Source organism: Hippocampus bargibanti, linkage group LG02 (assembly GCF_051943395.1).
Source record: "Hippocampus bargibanti isolate YZ-2025 linkage group LG02, ASM5194339v1, whole genome shotgun sequence".
NCBI classification, from domain to species: domain Eukaryota; kingdom Metazoa; phylum Chordata; class Actinopteri; order Syngnathiformes; family Syngnathidae; genus Hippocampus; species Hippocampus bargibanti.
This window is the reverse complement of record NC_142735.1, coordinates 11,210,297-11,230,189: the sequence shown is the minus strand read 5'-3', so window position 1 is coordinate 11,230,189 and position 19,893 is coordinate 11,210,297. Positions and strand designations below refer to the sequence as shown.

Sequence of the window (19,893 nt, the reverse complement as noted above, 5' to 3'; positions counted from 1 at the left end):
TTTTGAATGTTGAAAGTGATTCCATTTTTCAATAAATGTTGATTTCTTTGCCCCTTCGATGGAAACTTAAAAACAGACGCAATCTTGATAAATCACAGTGCATATGTTATTTTAATCTATTTCCATTTCCTCCTCCAAGTATCTGCGAAATAGTTTGTAAATGCCATATCTTGCATATTCCTTGAGACAAATTTATTAACTGATCAGGGATATTTTTCACATTTGAAAGACAGTTAATAAATTGGGTTGTAGTGTTTTTACTGTGCTATGAGGTTTGTACATACTACATTTAAAGGACAACCGGCACCATTTTTTGTTTTTGTTTCCCACTGACATCAGAAAAACGTTTTATAGCATCTAAAATACCCAAATCAGGCAGGCTGATATTTTTAGTTAAATGAAAAACACCAATAAAAATGACTTCAAAATGAATCCGGAAATGGCCAGTTTCAGAAGGTTGCTCGAGAATCAAAACAATGGCTTCAGATTCGGAGAAGATGTTTTCTTGTTCTTGTTCTTCTGAAGAGGAAAGCATAAATGTTTGCAATTGATTCTAGGAGTCCTCCCATATCAATTCGAGCCGTCAATGACAGCAATGTAGCACCCAGAAAAAGCAGAAGATTGCGCCCAAGCTCCGTTGGAAATGGGCTGATTTGTCAGCTGGGAATTTGTGTCAGCGAATATCAAATAGTTGTCTTGGTGCAACACACAACGATTCACCATGGCGTTATGTATGTGTTTTCCTTCTAATTTCGCCATCAACACGGATTAACACGAAGTTTTCAGACTAAACAAAGTACCCAAAATGCATTGTATGTCGCTTTCTCGGTCAGGGCGGTCCAAACGTGACGTCACATGGGGATCGTCATCAACTCGAAAACAAGACTTCATATATTCAGCGCAAGTCTTAAAACGTAAACTATAGCTATATGCTGTGGAATCTTTGTAAAATACGCTCAGTCGAAGTCATTTGAAGTGATTTTATAAATTATGGACATAACTTGTTCGGAGTATTTCCGGCCCAAACACTCCCTCCAAATGCTCCTGGCCCGGCCCCTCTGTCAAATTTTAGAACCCAATGCGGCCCGCGAGTCAAAAAGTTTGCCCACCCCTGCTCTAGCACAACACATCCGCAAATGTACCAACCTCCTATCTTTCAAATCATCACCCAGAACTAACCTGTTCCTCCATGCTTTTCACACATTTTAGTCTCTTTTACTCATTTTTCCTTTTGTTCATGGAGATGTGTTTGTTGTCAATTATGTATGCTTGTCTTCAGGTGTACATTTTATTCTGTATTTTAATCTCTTGTAAAGTGTCTTTAAGTGTGATGAAAAGCACTTTCAAATAAAATGTATGATTATTTCATCATTATTATCTTAATTTGAGCTATTTAATTTGCACTACTACTGCAAAGAAACACATTTTTCTCATTTTTTTTTTCTAAAAGCCTTCCAAAGCTCAAGTTATAACTAGAATGTTGATAGCTTTGCCATCATTTTGCTGTGAACAATAAGACATCTGGAATTTAACCGCCTCCCCCTGCGGTGAGTCAGCCTTGCTAGACAGCAAATACATAATTAATTGTCAGCAGTCTGAAGTTGCTGGATCTTTTGTTTCCTAGGTGACGCATGAGAACATGGAGCAAGGACTGCAAGTGGCCACTCAGAGATATGGCATTTCAAGCTCCATGTCGAGGTTCACCCGGCAGAACACAGGTCAACTGTAGGAAACGACATTTCCAATGTTATTATCCTCATTAGCAGCAAGTGAAGTGCCGCCATTTGATGGAAAATTATTTTCCAAAGAGGCCTTGACTTGCCATCTGCCTTTGACAAATTCTAGCGTTCCACTTCACCAAGATAAAATGGCGGTTGATAGAAATGATTATCCATCCATGGTGACATTGATGGTTTCCTTTCATTGAGTGAATCGCCCAAACAACTATTTGAATTTAATATGGCATTATAAGGTGCTTCGCAAGGTGTCCTGTCCGTTTTTGTCATAAAAAAAAGGTAATTTTATGTCAATTGACACTTGTGGCATAGGATTTAGAGGTTTCCAATGTATTTATCATTGTAGCAACATATTTATCATTGTAGCAGTAGTTGACAGGGTGTACAAGTGTGCTGCATCATGTGAAGATAAGCAGAGGGTCAAAATATTACAAACAGCCATCCCTGTCAAGTTTAAATTTATTGTTATATCATAAGACTCCTCAATAGTGCTGACAAGATCGCATACTTAATGGTGTGTCCTATGCTGTGTAGTGCAAGTGGATATTTTTTTTTTTAACAATGCTGAACCCACTAACATTCACGCTTCAAGGTTGTGGCCTTCTGTCAGGTGTTGGCATATGTGTGTGTATACTGCATGTGTGTGCGCTTTTGTAGGTTAAGAGTATTATGACGTCTAGCTCACCGATGGTGCAGTGCTCGCCCGTCCAGCCCTGGTGGCAGTCACATTTTCCCTCACGACACACCCCATGGTCAATGCAGCGTGGGTGACAGTCCCTCTGCTCACACTGGGCACCTGCCCAGCCCTCCTCACAGTGACACATGCCTCCCAGGCATGTGCCATGAGGGCCGCAGTCCACTACACACTCCTCTGGAAGGGGGAAAAATATTTAAAAAACAAAACCAAAAAAACATCAGAAACATGTGCCAGCAGTAATTATTTCTCCTTATACTGGTTCGAAAATGCATTAGCCGGAGGCTTCTCATTTTTTGAAGGTCTAGGAATACCTGACAGGGGAGATTTTTTTCTGATGAGCCATCACAATCTCACGTGTGGTTTTCATGTCATGGGAAAAATGATGTTTTGAGTTTTTTTATGCTCAACTTAAATATTCAAGACACATTTAAAATAATGCAAGGCATGCTTATTTGAATTCCATCATTCACCCATTAGGCAAATTCACCGTGTTTTACAGAGATAATGGAATCCAAAACAAGATTGAATTAGAAGCCGGAAATGAAGATAAATCCCAACAAAACACTGAAATTGCAGAACACATTCAACACAAAAAACAAGGTGTTGAAATATTATGATGAATATATGATCCTTTACGAAGAAAAGAACAGTGAGCCATTTTCCCCCTGATCGGAAACAAATGTACTGGCAGTGTGAGCGGCAAGATTCAGATCCAGAAAACTTTTGTGCCATTCTAACAAAAAAAATAGCCAATGATTCCTACTACAGTGTATTCAGACTTCTCTCATGAATGTTTAAAACAAAAACAATTGGCAAGTTCAACATGAATCATTTTAAAACTGTGTCCCATCTGATAAGAACGAATGTCAGTCGAAGGCGGTCATGAAGTAATTTACGCAGAGCACCGGCAAAGACATCTTGCCCGCTAGATGCGACAAAAGCTATCTTTGACAGAAGGTATGTAAGTGGTTCATATTTTTTAAAAGTCACTTGCCCCACCTTTCCTTTACAATGCTGTATGAGAAAACCCCAAGAGAAAGCGAGAAATGTACACACAGATGATGTCGTATGAATAGAATGGACGTGAATATCATATCAAAGATGTATGTGCATTGACACAATCAAAAAGCAGAAGAGGGTTAAAACGAAACTACACAGGAAATAAGTGATCTGCAATGCTTTAATGTCTTTATTATAACATGACATGATAATAAATAAGATGTAAGATGTTGCTGATCATTTTGTTGTACTCAACCGCTGATGTTTTTGAGATATGACATGTTTGACAGTCTCAATAGTATGATGCTGCTACTGAGTGATCTGGTGATTAATGACTCCATGGCACATAAGCTCCTTTATAATTAGGCAGTCAATAACACGTTGAGTTGGGAAGCAGTTTCTCTGAGCAGGATGAGATACTGGTTCAGTGTATATAATGTTTAGTAAAGTACTATATCTGATGCATTCCCTTGAAATGTCCATCATAAAGACGGTGCTCGTTGCTTGGGAACATAAAAGCAATTTCGCTTTTCTTTTCCCTATTTTTCAGACAAGAAAAACAAATGGTGATTTTGTTTTACTCATTTGCTGGGAATGCAAAAAAACTTTAACTTAGTTTTACCTGGTGGTTGGTAACATAAATGACTGATAGTTGCATCATGGAAATTTTTTAGGAATGCAAACATACCTAAGATGCGTTTTACTTGTAAATGGGGCAAAAAGTAAATACACCTGGTTGATGCTGTATTGGCTTGAGGGTAATCTTGACAAACCTTAGATGAATTGTACTAATTTGTAAGATTGTAAACACACCTAAAACAGATAATATTTTTAACCTGATTGGTTTGGTAGACACATCCCTCACTTGGATAACAGATTGAGCAGAGGTAACAAATGTTTTATTCTGGAATAAAGTATGACATCCAAAACTGACATCTCCCCACATACATCAAGACATTTAAAATGCATCTATAATTACATTCAATGAAGCCACATTCAAACAGCAGTGGTAGACTTAGAACTCAGCCCTGTGGGACTCCCTTTGTTTTACAGTCAGGTGTTTTTTTGTGTTTCTCCCTTTGTTTTTTTCTTCAGAATCATGAAACACTGGACATGATGTTGTTCAGTCCGTTTGTGCCAATGGATGGTCCTCACATGAGATTAGTCTTGATGTTGAGAGTGGTGTGGGAGCTGAGTCTCTGGGATGGGAAGGTTGTAAATTTGGGACACATTGTTCGTCGTGCTCCAAAGAATCATTGGGTGTTTCAGCCTTTCATCACTAGACACCCTCATCAATGGTGGCCAGCGACAGGTTGATCACACCCGCGCTTGTGTCCCATGCCCGATCAGATGTTGAGAAGCTGGTGGGGGGGGGGGGGCCGCAGGGGTCTTTGGTTGCTGATGTATGAGCCCTAATAAAGGCAAATCCAATCCAATCCAATCCAACAAGGGTCCTTCCTCTTCATCCAGATCCACTGGCTGCTTATTTCTGCCGCTTTGGAGAGTGATCTAACTGTGTGAGCCTGTCCATGGATACTCAGGTCTTTTAACAGTCTGATGGTGGAGGGATCCACAAACCCTCTGCATCCAACTTCAATGGGATAGACCTTGGCTTTCCATCCTCGCTGTTGCGCATTCACTGCGAGTTCTGTATCCCGCAGCTTCTTGCGCTCAGAGGCTTCTTCAACTGAGTTTTCCCATGGTACCGTGAGCTCTGTTATGTAGACAGCCTTGGTTGAAGGGGACCAGAGCACAAAGTCTGGCCTTAGGGTGGTGGCTGCAATCTCCGCTGGGAAAACCAATTGCTGGCCAATGTCAACCCGCATCTTCCAATCCCGGGCCCTGGATAGCTGTCCAACCTTTAGTTTGGCAGGAGGGTGGTTGGGCTTTTTCGCTCCCTCTCGGATGAAAGTCAATGGTGCTATGCTGGAGGTGGTGGCTCTCATGGGCAAAGAGTTGATGGCATTCCTCTTGCTCTCAAGAACAACTGCCAAACTCTTCAGGACGTGGTGGTGCCTCCAGGTGTAGCGGCCTTGTGTGACGCTGGTCTTACAACCGGTCAGGATGTGTTTGAGAGTTCCTGAAGTTGGACAGAGGTCACAGGTTGGATCTTCGCCATACAATTGGTAGAGGTTTTTTGGAGATGGGAGCACATCATTGATAGCTCTGATGATGAAGCTGATGTTGCTTGCCTCCATTTCCCAGAAATCCCTTCTTAACTTGATTGGTATGGTAGACACATGCCTCGCTAGGATAACAGATTGGGCAGAGGTAACAAATGTTTTATTCTGGAATGAAATATGACATCCAATACTGTAATCTCTCCACATACATCAAGACATTTAAAATGCATATATAATTACATTCAATGAAGGCACATTCAAAGAGCAGTGGTAGACTTAGAACTCAGGCCTGTGGGACTCCCGTTGTATTCAGTCAGGTGTTTTTTTTTTATGTTTCTCCCTTCGTTTTTTCCTGTAATATGTTTACACTCTTGTTGAATCTGCGATGGCATTGTTGATGGCATGTTAGGTGTAATCGACACAGGCTGTGCATTACCAGACGCTCGTCACCTTACGAACAAGATACATTCCGAGCGAATGTTCGTAAGGTAAATTTGTTCGTAAGTTGCTTCAGTGCTGTATTTTGTATGGAATGTATGTTTCAGTCAAACACTGAACAAGGAAGTATAAAACACAGACGCTCTAACAGTCGTAAAATAAATTCACACCTACTGTAGTACGACGATATATATCCTTGGGTCTTCCGTAAGATGCCAGCAGCCATTACTTACGCCTAGCGTCTTCCTGGAGCGGGAACTGGGAAGAGGAATTTCCTTCCCGCCCACATACTCTACACATCCAATCGTAAACGAGCTCGGTGCCTCCTCCTCAGAGTGACAACAGGTATTTTTTTTTTCTCCATCCACATACTCTACGCAGCCAATCGTAAGTGAGCTTCGTGGATCGGGGCCTGAACTCATTGACAACACATCAGCATAGCCCCGTGAACATTCAGCCGATGAGGCCTCCAATGTGTCTGTGCCCCGCCTGCAGCTGCACAGGTGTTGGTCGTTCCAATCAGTGGCAGTTAAAAAGATTCCTGGCACGACCATTCCGTGTCGGGTCATTGTATGTGTGTGCATCACCCTGTCACGTTTGTTTCCGCCCCATGAACATGCAGCCGATGAAACCTCCAATGTGTCTGTGCGTGCGCGCGTGTGCGTGAAGCACATTAAACAGGCAAGCCCAAGCGAGCTTGAAAAGGCGTGCAAGACAAAATCTAACTTACAGCTGTCACGGTTTGCGAGGTGGTGATGGTTGGGGATCCCAAATAAGCAGGCAGGAGGGAGTAGCAGGTTGTATTTAACAAATTGTATTAAAATAAAGTCAGCATGAACAAAATCTAAAACATCAAAGTCATCCGAACAGAAAAGTACAAAGTATCAAAGAAATCATGAGTAAAAATCTGCTAAGATGAAACAAACCTGACAGGGTGATGCTAACACAGGCGGGGCCGACAGCGCTATCCGTTGGTCACGAACCAGAACGTGACAGTCTGCCACTGATCGGAACGACCAACACCTCTGCAGGTGAAGGCGGGGCCGACAGCGCCACCCGTTGGTTGCCAACCAGATCGTGAAAACAGCATCTTTGTCCAAAAATTTAGTACAGTACCCGGCAAAATGTTCATATGTACCGTTTTGACGTAAGTCGAATGTTCTTAAGCTGGGGAGCATGTGTATATGACTTTTAGACTCATTTTAAGACTCTCAACCATTATTACTTCTATATGCTATAATGTACACACACATCTTGCTAAGGGTTGTGTGGGTGAGCCTCAACAGTACACTTACCAGCAAAAATCATCAATAATCTACGTCTGAAAAGACACAGATAGTTGTGTGTTGTGCTTTGAAGTTTTAGGGTTATTTGGGCCACAACAAGGGAAATGTTAATATTTCAAACAAGTTTTGTGCAATTGTTGGAAAATATGTATATGTATATTATGAAAATATGTAATATGTAATTATGTATGGACAGAGCATGAAAGCGGGTTAAGCAGTGGTTCATGAAATTCAGGTGGTAATTTACTTCTTGATGATCAGAAATCAATAAAAGAGCTGTAACATTGCATGATTCAGATATGTTCAAAACATGACAGCAAAAAAAAAATTGGATTACAGCAATTGTGTATCTTATTATCCTGTACTGTACTTATTGAGGCAAGAAATGTGGGAAGACTCGTGTGAAGAGCATCCAAACAAGGCTCCCATACATCGTCTGGACTTTAACAAAAGCAAAGCGGGTCTCTGAGTCGGCGTTGTCTGGCCGAGGCGATACATCATTGTGAGGCAGACCGGGGCTAACACTCAGCGTGAAGCGAGGAGAAAGTGTGACAAACAGCACTGAAGCTCGGGTGTGTACTCACAATCATAAGTGGGTCCAATAAATTTACATAAACCTTAAAAATGTCACACTTTAGCTCAAAACATTATTTTGCAACAATTCAGCATGTGCATTTTGTTCATGCACACCAACCTGCATGTTTTTTTTTTACTCATGCCCAATTCCATTTCGGCATTCCAAATGAAGTCAAAATGAGTTGTTAACAATACCATTACATAACTTTAGCACCAAAAGTAGACGAAACTACTGTCTCACGCATTTACAAATTGTGGATAGCTTCCTCGTCACACTAATGACAAACTTTTTCTTTGTCTGAGAGATACTCGCGATTACTCGCCCGCCGGCCGACCGGCGCTACCATCCCACCCTCTGCTTACACTGTAGAATATTAAAAGCACCTCTTGGGGGACAGTCATCAAATTGGCAAAAGGTTCCTCCTTCGCAAAGAATCCATGTAATCAATTTTTCATTAGCGCCAAAGTGTTTATCTGCTTTGAACACGCCGCGGCCGCATGAAGGTTTGCGGGCGGTCGATCACAGCCGCCACGCTTGTTAATTAAAGTTTATTTAATTGAAGGAAGATGTGCAGCATTAATTGTCCATCTTGTGGAAATTCCCTACCCACTCCGTCAGAATAACAGAGTCTCTTACTTTGGGGCCGAGACGATCTGCTATTGACAATTTCAAGATCCTAGCTCAGTGAAGACTTAAGATAGACATGAAAGCGAAAAGTGCGACTTTGTTGTGCTACCATTTATTTTCTTTTGAAGGGCCAAATAATCTGTGTGCAGTTTAAAAAAAGGCATTAAGTCCATCTGTCACACAATAGTGGGTCTCTTGTTGTCATGGTGACAATGAGTCCTTTTTGTGGTATAGTAGATAGATGGAATGACTTGGAAAGCTCTTGTGCTGTGATTAATTCTGCACCAGTGGTGCAGATCTTGTCACTTCTCCACAGCATACCCTCAGCAAAGTAAAACCCAGTCCACATTGAACGCATCGGGAGACACTTAACTTTGTTCACCAATCACAACAAGAGGGGACGATAGATGTTTTATCCAATAAGATAAGATTTAAAAAAACGTTTTATTTATCTCACAATGGAGAAATAGTGCTTTTACAGCAGCAATATTATGGAAGTGAGAACAAAACGAAATATATAAATCTGTTCTGAGAGACTGCGCTGTGGAGCTCACAGATGTCTTCACGGACATCTTCAACACCTCTCTGAGCCAGGCTGTTGTGCCCACGTGCCTCAAAGCCACCACCATTATCCCGGTCCCGAAGAAGTCGTCCCCCACCTGCCACAATGACTACCGCCCGGTCGCACTCACTCCCATCCTCATGAAGTGCTTCGAGCGGCTAGTTATGAACCACATCAAGGCATCAAGAGATCCCACCAGCGCCTGTACTTCCTCCGCAAGCTCAAAAGAGTTGGAGCCCCGACCCCCATCACGACCTCCTTCTACCGCGGTACCATAGAGAGCATCCTGACCAGCTGTATCACCGTGTGGTACGGCGCCTGCACCGTGTCCTGCCGTAAGACTCTGCAGCGCATCGTGAGGACAGCTGAGAAGATCATCGGTGTCTCTCTCCCCCCCCTTCAGGACATCTACAACACCCGCCTCACCCGCAGAGCCATCCGGATCGCTGGCGATCCCACCCACCCCTCCCACAGCCTCTTCAGCCTGCTGCCATCGGGTCGGAGACTGCGGAGTCTCCGAGCCAAGACCAGCAGGCTCAAGGACAGTTTCTGCCACCAGGCAGTCCGGAGACTCAACTCCCTCCCAGCCCTGCCCAGCCTGCCCCTTCCCACTGCCACACTCACCGAACTCTGAGTACACGCTACATGCTGTACGATCATCCTGAACTCTATTTTTTGTTATTTCTCATTAGACAAGACCTCACTTCAACCCTTTCTAGTTGTTTGTTTTTGCAATTACGGCATTACGTCACTTCCTCACTTTACATATGTCACTACCTCACTTTACATACGTCACTACCTCACTTTCCATACGACACTACCTCACTTTACATACAGAAATTACATGTATTGTCTGTTGTCAATTGTATGTCTTTTTTAGCCACGTTATAAGTGCCTTGCATGTCTTGCACGCTGGGTCCGAGAGGACATTAATCTGTGCTGTATGTCATGCATATTAGCATATTTGACAATAAAGCTGACTTTGACTTTGACTAAATTATAAAATATAAATATAAACATTAACAATGTGAGTGGGGCTGAGTCCTGCTTTTTATGTCTGCCTGTTGTACCGGCTATAGAGCAATGTAATTTTGTTTTAGTAGTTATTCAAGATAACTTTGCACAAATGAAATAAACACAACAATGAAAAATAATCAACCAATTTAAAAAGAAAAAAAAACACGGCATGCTGAAGCAAGCATGGACATACTTGTGCTCAATGTATGTGTCATACAGGTAATGTGATAGCTCCTCTTGTCAGTTTTTCATGATAAAGGCCACTTTGCGTCACAGAAATAAACAGAACTAAGGTAATTCACAGCGAAATAAAGCCCACAGCTAAGTCAGTCACAGCTGCACACAATGTACAACGTACAAGTCATTATCAATACAATGACTGAGACCGGTCGGGAGTACAAACGCAAAAGCCCACAAGCACTATTCAGACAGCATTGTTAGCCCTTAGCTATATGACCAATCAATGACTCCAATTAGAAAGAATGCCTTTCTGAACAAATGACTCTCAATTTGGTTATGGTGATGATTTTTACTATATTTTAATTAACATCTTTATTGTTAATTGTATATATATGTTAATTGATGACTTTTTTTATGAAACATTCTTGTATATCACAAAACAACATTAGCTTGGTCTTCTGCACTGGCCAATGGAGTTTGTTTCTGTGTGATCCTCCATTTTTAATAGGCCTGACAACTCAAAGTGGACAAAGGATTGGGTGGTCTTCATTTAAGATATCAAATCATGAGTCAAGCCCCATAATGAACTATCTTTATTGGGATAATTTGTACAATAGCTTCTCAAAGAGAGTGAGTGCTGGAACCTATCCCAGGCGTATTTAGGTAGTATAAGCGGGGGACACCCATTCGCCAGCCAATCGCAAGGCAGAGTGAAACAAACAACCCTCCACGGCCATACTCACACCAAGGGACCATTTAGACTAGAGCATTCAATCAGCCTGCCAAGCATGTTTTTGAACTCTACACTATGACACCAACGCGCTAACCAGTCGATCAGTCAATTATTAAAAATAATGCATTTTATGATGTCAAATAGTTTCACTCTTTGGAAGTCAATTACGTTCCAATTGTATTTATTTATAGATACGATGTAGTTGAGAGCTGAGTTGAGATAATGTAATTTTTTTCATTCTGAACAAAGTGTTACTTTCTCTGAGGTAAACTTAGTTCAATTGGACCAGACAGAGCGGGTACCTCAAATTTTTGTTCAAAATCCAAAGAATGCTACAGCCATCTCAGTAGATATTAAGTATGATGGCTACATTTACACAATACAGTGGGGCCTCGGTTTACGAACACCTTGCCTTATGAACTTTTCGCAGTGGCGGTCCGTGCATTTCACACCTAGGCCTTCAGTGAAGTCCTGCTTAGTCCGACTTGAACAAATATCCCTCGTAATACCATAATTTATGACACAACGGCTGGAGATATCATTTACAAAAGCACACGCACGCAGTACTGGGCGTGGCATTTCCTTAATCGTCTACAACACAGGCTATTTTCCGGAGCAATTACACATCAATAAATCTGCATCAGCAATTAGAACTTGTCACTATACGTGATACTGCAAACACTTAAAAATAAAAGGACATTTAAAATCATTTGTCCACAAAGTTTTATGAAGTCCACCAAGAATATGCAATCTTTAACAAGAGTTTACGCTAAATTACAAAATGTCAGTTTAATATAAGAAAAACAAGACGTTCACAAAACGAACTATTTGTTGAAAATAAAAGTAAACAAATCTTTTTCATTTGTTCTTGAGAATAGGCTTACCTACATGCGGCAGCGAGTTGTCCTCTCCTTCAGCCATTGTGGGTTAAAAAAGCGAGTGGATATACTTGGTTTTTCTGCTAAAGTTTCCGGATCTGATGTCAGCTTGGTTGATTTGCATAGCGCTGCCTCCGCTGAGGGCTGAGGTAAAGTGAGTATCCAATCACAGGACGCGTACATCATGTTCAACGCGAGGCCCTCTATCTGGCCTTACTGTGCCAACTCGTGATCTGATTGGCTATCGCAACTGTATATCAACTACATGTGCCCGTTCATGTACAGCGCACAGACACCCTCACTGTTGATTCTGAAGGCGTCGGTCAGATTTCATACAGCCTGGCGACACAAACTAGCTGAATTCTGATTGGATTAAAAACTCTGACCTAAAACTACAACACTGAAAGGAGCATAACCAAATGGATATAATATAACATCAAGAAAACAGTATGTAGAATAATTATATATATATTTAGAAAAAATACTTTTTTAATGAAATTGACTTTTATTATAATTATGATAATGATGTCTGATTATGTTAGGCCAGCAGAGAAGGCCTAGCTGGCCCTGACGGCCCACCACTGACTTTTCGGTTTACGAACATTAAACCTTGGATTAAGTACTACTTTTCGCGATACACACCCCCCACCACGGCTGGTGGAGTAATCTTCGGCGGAAGAACACCAAAGCACACGACTGAACAGCAACCCAGCCGGCCTACCTTTCCACACCCCCTTTCTATGAGTGCACACGTCGATTGTCTTCAACGATACTTTTGGTATTATGGGACCGAAAAAAACAACACCACAGGCTCGTGTTCAGCCGAAGAAGACACAAAACAAAATTACTTTTTGATACTTTTCGCCTTACACACTCTGTCTGGGAACCAATTAAGTTCATATGCCAAGGCCCCACTGTACAAACAAGTATGTGAATATCTGTAAATAATCCAGAAAGACAGTCCACATGAATCAGTTTGGCATAACAGATGTGATCTCTGCACAAACACATTTCTTCTTGTAATCAAAAGCAAACTCATGATGACATTAAGAGTCTCAGATGGGAACCCCCCTTTAATTAAAAATAAAGAAAGCTCATGACTTTTTTTTTCTTCTGAGTTGCGAATAAATATGCGTCTCAGATTTTCTAATAAGATACTTGGGTGACACCTTGAGAAAGAACATATGTCGGAACCAGCAAGATTAATGCACAGTGTCAGCATCACATTGTTAACATATGTCAGCCTTTTTACAGCAAGCAGCGCATGCGACAAGTGTCACGACTTTGCACCACTTTGACTATCTATGACACAGACCATAATGAAGCTCCGTGAAATATTTTTTCCCTCCCTGTAATTTAATAAAGCTTGTAAAGCGCGTCATCAGGAATTCAGAAATCCAGGGCCTGGCTCGCATTCATCAGTTTCCTGACTTTCAATCAGTGGGACATTGCAAGTGAATAACTTTGGATTTAAGAAAGGAGAGAGAAAGACATGAGATATAATTGGATTTAGCGTGCTCAAAGACTTCCATGTCTAACTGAGTGAAGTAAATAAATTATTCCCTTGTAGGCGAATACAATTTTGAAAAGTCTAACTGATTAAGTACAGCAGATTGAAATGTGAGAAATGAAGACTCAAAGCAAGTTGCTCACCAGTCACTTGATGTTATATATATTTACAAGAGGGCTCAAACTCTTTACAACACAGAAATGTTGGATTATCAAATATGAGCATTTTTCCCACAAAACATGCATCATTGCATCATTAAAAATGTACATGAACCTCTGGATAAAAAAAATGTAATTCATGTTCCTCTTACCAGTGATCGGAACTCTCAGGATGTACAATACAAATGAACACAACCACAGCAAATAATTCACACAGTCCAAAAAATATCTCTGCGGCAAACATTTTGTGATACGGATGTAAGATCATGTTACCGTTCTTCTTGCCGGTTACCCATGATAGACCACATTGCACACTCATTCACAAAACATACTCATATAATGCTACTCGTATAATATACTCATATAATGTTACTCGGGCTAAGTAGTCATCATACTTCCACCATCCACAATGAGAATGAAATGAAATGAAGGGCCAAACTAGTGCATGGTGCCCTCAGTTATCCGCAATTGGCTGGCAACCAGTTCAGGGTGTCCCCCGCCAATACCCAAAAGACAGATGGAATAGGCTCTAGCACATCCCCTTTGTGAGGCTTAGCGGATGAGAAAAATGGATATATGGACCCTCAGTCACGAGATAGGATCATAAAATCCATGCAACAGTTCTTGTCACTTCCCATTTAGAATTGATACCTATAACATAATAGCAAAGCAGCAAAAACAAACTTACAAGAAATTACTCACCACTCTAAAAAGTCCCCAGCAGGCTTATGATGTTTTGTTTGTTTAATGTGCCCATTTCTGATGAATTTCCAGGCAGAGCTGGGTTGCTTATACAATAGAGCGACGTTCGTATTACATCACAACACCATGAAGGATATCAAAGTTGCACATACCTTGTACAACGGTTTGCCTTGCTCCCAAATTGAGTGAAAACATTCATTATCAAGTTAATTAAGGCTACCACATCTGTTGGGGTTCATCAAAGGAAACTTACACAAACTAAGGTAATGTGTTGCCAGTTAATTTGAGTGTAGTGTTAAAAAGCAAAATATGGATGCAGTATAAATTGCAATTGGAGGTAATTAACTGCCTTTTGATGCCATGAAAGGAAAAAAGGAACACATGCACTTTACAGAAAAAATATTTTGAACACAACAATGTTTAAAATAAAATTGTAGGGTTATTTGCAATGTGGGAGGAAAATGCAGTACCCGAACAAAAAAAAATGGAATCACGGGTAGAATATCCAAACATGCCACAGAAACCATGACCTCTGCATTGTGAGGCACACACACACACTAATGTCACATCTGTCATGTTCAATCTTTTAAAAAAAATATGGTTTTCATGAGCAATATGACATTCCCTGTACATTTCTAGCATGACTAGTCCCCCGCCCCCCCCAAAAAAAAACTTTCTAGAACCCAAGTCTCAAAACACAAATGAAGTTTGCTATTTAGAACCTATTTTCCATATGTTCTGATTTATGCCTGCAATGACTAGTTTCACAAAATCTGAAATTCAAGTTAAGACATTGTAATCATGCAATAAAATGGATTTCACCGACGCAGAATAGGAAATTAGTCTGACCTATGGAGCAGTCAGCCCCTGACCAGTTGTCCTCACAAACGCACGTCCCAGAGTCAGTGTTGAAGGTTCCGTGACTGGAGCACTGCTCAGGACAAGTGCTCTTCAGGATTTCACAGCTGATTCCTCCCCATCCTGGGTTGCAGTGACACTCGCCGTGATGACAAGTGCCGTGTCCAGAGCACTTTGGGTCCACGCAGTCCACTAAGCGTACAAAGTGAACAATGTCACTTTAACACTTGACCACTTTGTTAGTTGCGAGATTATTTTCGCTTGAATGGAAATGCCACAGCTGTTTTTTAACACTCAGACCTCAATTGTACTTTCAGTCAAATGATACCAGTATTGCATTAACGGTGCTTGAAAAAGAAGCATAATTAGTGCCCCAAAGATGCATTACTGTAATACTGCGTCAAATAGTGACGTCTACTTTCTTTGCGATTAACATACCGCACGTTGTTGTTTATAGAGTGATGTACAAAAGTTTATTTAATTAGTAATTGCATCCAGACATGGGTTCTCCCTCGGCCTTAGCCACCCGTGCACCAGAAAAGTACAAACAACAAAATTCAATGAAAACAACATCGTCACAATATTGCCTTCAAAGTCAAACCTTCTTTCATTCAGTTGCTTCATGCGTGCAAGGTTGCTAAACCGTGTGTGTGAATCTAATCTGAAAATTGCCTTTGGCCGGAATGCAGGTCGATACCGATAAAAGCACCCAAGCGGATTTACCCTGTGAAAGTGTAAAGAATGACGATGCTCTTTCCTGAACGACGCCATTGATTGATGGATCACAGAAGGGGACTGTGAAACTCGACTAGAGGTTAGCACATTACCTGCTCAATTTAATTTATTCACAGGGAGTCAATAACAGCATTCGAGGTATTAGGTGCTTGACCGACCTGAAAACACACATTAAACAGCTACAAATAAATATGTTGTGTTCACTAGAGCAGTGTTTCCCAACTCGGGGTATGTGTTCCATTATGTTAATTTATGTTTGGTTCCGATGTCAGAGTTTAGTTCACATTGCTGGCAGTGAGTCGCAATCATTTCCAGTGAGGATTGGACTCTGTCAAAGTCGCCTTTTTCACCAATTCTTTTCCTAACCTCTATAGTCAAAATTTCTTGGTACAGCAAAAATGTTGAGGGTGATCATTTTAGTGGTCTCAATATTGCATCGCTGCTTTTTGCAGATGATGTGGTACTGTTGGATCATTCAAGCAAGGCTCTCTAACTCGCTGGGAAGAACTGGAAGAAGTCACTGGGATGTATACAAATTGCATAATTTCCGGTGGCACATATAACACCAGTGTGCATTCCCACAATAATCAGTACTTGAGTGGGAGGAATCTGTGTTACCTTGGTCACAGTTGCTTCCTCTCCAGCCGGCATTGCACACACAGTTTCCTGTCACGCATACCCCATGGCCCCTGCACTGTGGGTCCACGCACTGGCTGGCGGCCACATCACACTCGGTGCCCTTCCAGCCACTGTAGCACTGACAGCGACCCCTGGTGTACTGGCCATTACCGCTGCACAAGACAGGACAGGCAGCTTGGAAATGTGGGGGGGGGGGGATAAATGAAATACAGTAAGTTCAGAATTAAAGAAAATGAATATATATATATATATATATATATATATATATATATATATATATATATATATATATATATATATATATATATATATATATATATAGTGATGTCTTGGCTTACGAACTTAATTCGTTCGCAGTAAGGGTGTGTAAAGGTGATAAAGTGTGTATTCCAAACATTAGTTTCCCATAGGAAACCATTAAAATGAGAATAATTTGTTCCCAGGTCCCCATAAAACATAACTTTCAACTAAATAACCCTTAAAACCCCACAAAATATACCTTATTTTTTGTATAATAAATGTGGTACTGTATTGTAATTAAAGAGATAAACTGTACTGTATAATAATAATAATAATAATAATAATAATAATAATAAGAAGAAGAAGAAGAAGAAGAAGAAGAAGAACAAGAAGAAGAAGAAGAAGAAGAAGAAGAAGAAGAAGAAGAAGAACAAGAAGAAGAAGAACAACAACAAGAAGAAGAAGAATACATTTCATTTATAAGCGCATTTCAAAACTCTAATGAAGTCGTTTTATTTACCTTTGTGATGCTCGTTGATGGCTTGATGGAATGGATAGCTTTTTGCAAAAAGTGTCTCAACGAGTACATCTTGGAAGTTGTGACATTGCAACAGCAACAGATGGAAGCAGGCACACTAAAAAAGTCATTAATCGCTGGTACTCTTGCTTTTCATTTCTAATTGAACTGATGGCTTGTGCGGGTTATTTGTGGAGCCTGATTGATGGGATATTTTAACTTTGCAGTCTACATTCTGGCTTTGAACTATCAATAAAGTTGAAACAAATTCAAATTTCACTGTGTTTTCTATCCATTTTCTCACACGCTCTCTCTCTCCGTCGTCTCCCTATCTATTTTCATGTGCAGCTTTGTGTTTCTGTAACCCCCCCTCACTGCTGCGTGTGTCCGCTCCCTCCTCAACCACGGATCTTGACCAATCACGTGCGGCTTTAACGGAAGACTGGGGGTGGGGAATAGAGGGGATAAAAGCCATTTCCAGTTTCGTTCAAGAACCGGCTCGTTCGCGAACGACACATAACTCATTGTGGCGCTTCGTGTGTTTCCCGTAAAATATTCGTATGCCAAGATTATATTCTCGAGAATTTAATGTTTGTAAGGCAAAAAGTTTGTTAGCTAAAGCTTTTGTAAGACGAGGTATCACTGTATAATAATAATAATAATAATAATAATTATAATATATAATATAATAATAAATATATAATATATAATAATACATTTTATTTATAAGCGCCTTTAAAAACTCTCAAGGACACTTTACAGTCACAGGATAGTTTCTCTGATACCATATTTTCAGTATAAGGCGCACAGGAATATAAGCACGCCCCCAATGAATGGTGCATTGTCAAACCTTTTCCGAATATAAGGCGCACTGGACTAAAAGGCACAGGGGTTCCGCACTACTTCTACAGGGCGAAATGGAATCGGTAGCTGCTGACAGTAGTTGTGAGACCTGTTGTGGCTCAATAATACTTCACATATAAGGCGCACCTGCGTATAAGGCGTAGGGTTATCTTTTGAAGAAAATACACTGGAAAATATGGTGTATAAGGTCTGTCGTGTGTGTGTGTGTGTGTGCGTGTGTGTGTGTGTGCGTGCGTGCGTGCGTGCGCGCACGCGCGCACACGCACACATTCCACATTCAGATAAATGTGGATAATTACCTCTGGAACAGTACGGCCCGATGAATCCTGGGAAGCAGTGACAGGAACCCGCCATGCACTCTCCGTTCCCGTAGCAGTTGTGCGCACACTCGGTGACAGACTCTGTGGGAAGTCACACTATTAATAACGCATCACACCACTGTCACCCTGCTGCAAATCTGGGGAAGATGGCTTTTAACGCAACTTTTTGACAAGTGCACATTTCACCACGAGAGAGTGGGCCATCCAACCCCCCCAGCATCAAGCATCCCTTATTTGTGTTACATATTGTATTCATTCTTCTACGGTTTAAGCTTCTGTAACATCTCTGCTCACATCTGCTACATAAAAACTACAAAAGGCATATAAATTAAAGTAAATACAGTAGTAACTTTAGCAGGTGTTGCCCCCGGCCTTTCCTACTTTTTACGCCCAACATCTGCTTTTTTAAGTCCTTCCATCGTGGCCCGACACATTCGTGATCAACCAGAGCGGAGCAATTTCCCATGTGTCAAAAGTCCTTTGTCTTGAAGTTAATCTGACACATCTGACAAGGGTTAGAGCCAGTGCTTGCTCGACAGACACCCAAAAGACATCGTTTGTGAAGTGTGAAGAGGGCAAACTTTTTTATTATGATGATTTTGGAAGATGTTATTACTTTGGATTGTGGTGTGGTGGATGTTCCACTTGTATTGGATGTTTCTTTCAGCTTCAGGTGGACCGTGGTAATTTTCACCAGGCTTTCGTCAATACCTTCATATTTGGAAGGGCCAAATCAATCAAAGACTAGCCCCCGAAGGAAATGGAGGCAGAATAATATATCTGCAGCCTTTTTCTCAAGCCTACAAGTTGTTTGGCTGGAAGAATCAATGCCAATGCATTGCTTTATTACAGTGAGGCAGCCGATCATCAGTGATTCTCCCAAGGAACAACTCTCGTTTGTCTACCTGCAAAGTCTCTGATTGTCAGGCAGGTGAAGCTAGAAAGGCCCGTCTTACTTCACACCAAGTGGACAGGGCTGGCTATTTTTTTCCTTTTGCACGTTGAAAAGTTTTATGGAACGGCTAGTTTTCAGTTTAAAAATATATTTATATACACATTCCCCTATTTGGTAATACTGTCAGTGTCAAAGTGAGAGTAGTGCATTAGTCAAGAGCTCTTTGGAAAATATATATCCATCTCTGACCTTATGTTGTGCCATTATAATTTTTTTCAGAAAGGGAAAACAACCAATCAGAGACAGCAGGTCTGATCGGGGAGTCATTCTTGTGCATCCTTGTGCTGACTTCAGCATCAGGGGCTTTACTGTGTGACTTCACTAAGACTGTCATTGATCATTCCACTTCACTTCATGCAGGTATGAAGGAGTATTCATTCAAATTACTTCGAAAAGTATTTTTTCACCTTTTGTATTGCATGTATCATGTTTAGTTTGTTGGATAACAAATACAATTTCATTTTCAAATTGGACTCTGTGTTTGACCTCTTTCTTCTTCTTTGGTACATTATAAAGACTGCTGGGCATTGGCATAAAAAGAT

The 19,893-nt window shown here is 41.0% G+C and overlaps 1 protein-coding gene across 1 annotated transcript in view; it reads right to left on the bottom strand.

Annotated features, from left to right (window-relative positions):
- Positions 1 to 19,893, bottom strand: part of LOC148901534 (teneurin-3) — a 230,857-nt gene that overhangs the window by 74,392 nt on the left and 136,572 nt on the right. Inside the window, exons 12-15 of the mRNA XM_088988989.1 lie at positions 18,376 to 18,477; positions 16,435 to 16,629; positions 15,073 to 15,273; positions 2,422 to 2,607 (exon numbers count right to left, since the gene is read on the bottom strand). Of these exons, the coding sequence (XP_088845115.1) occupies positions 2,422 to 2,607; positions 15,073 to 15,273; positions 16,435 to 16,629; positions 18,376 to 18,477 (684 nt within the window). The remainder of the gene's footprint in view (positions 1 to 2,421; positions 2,608 to 15,072; positions 15,274 to 16,434; positions 16,630 to 18,375; positions 18,478 to 19,893) is intronic.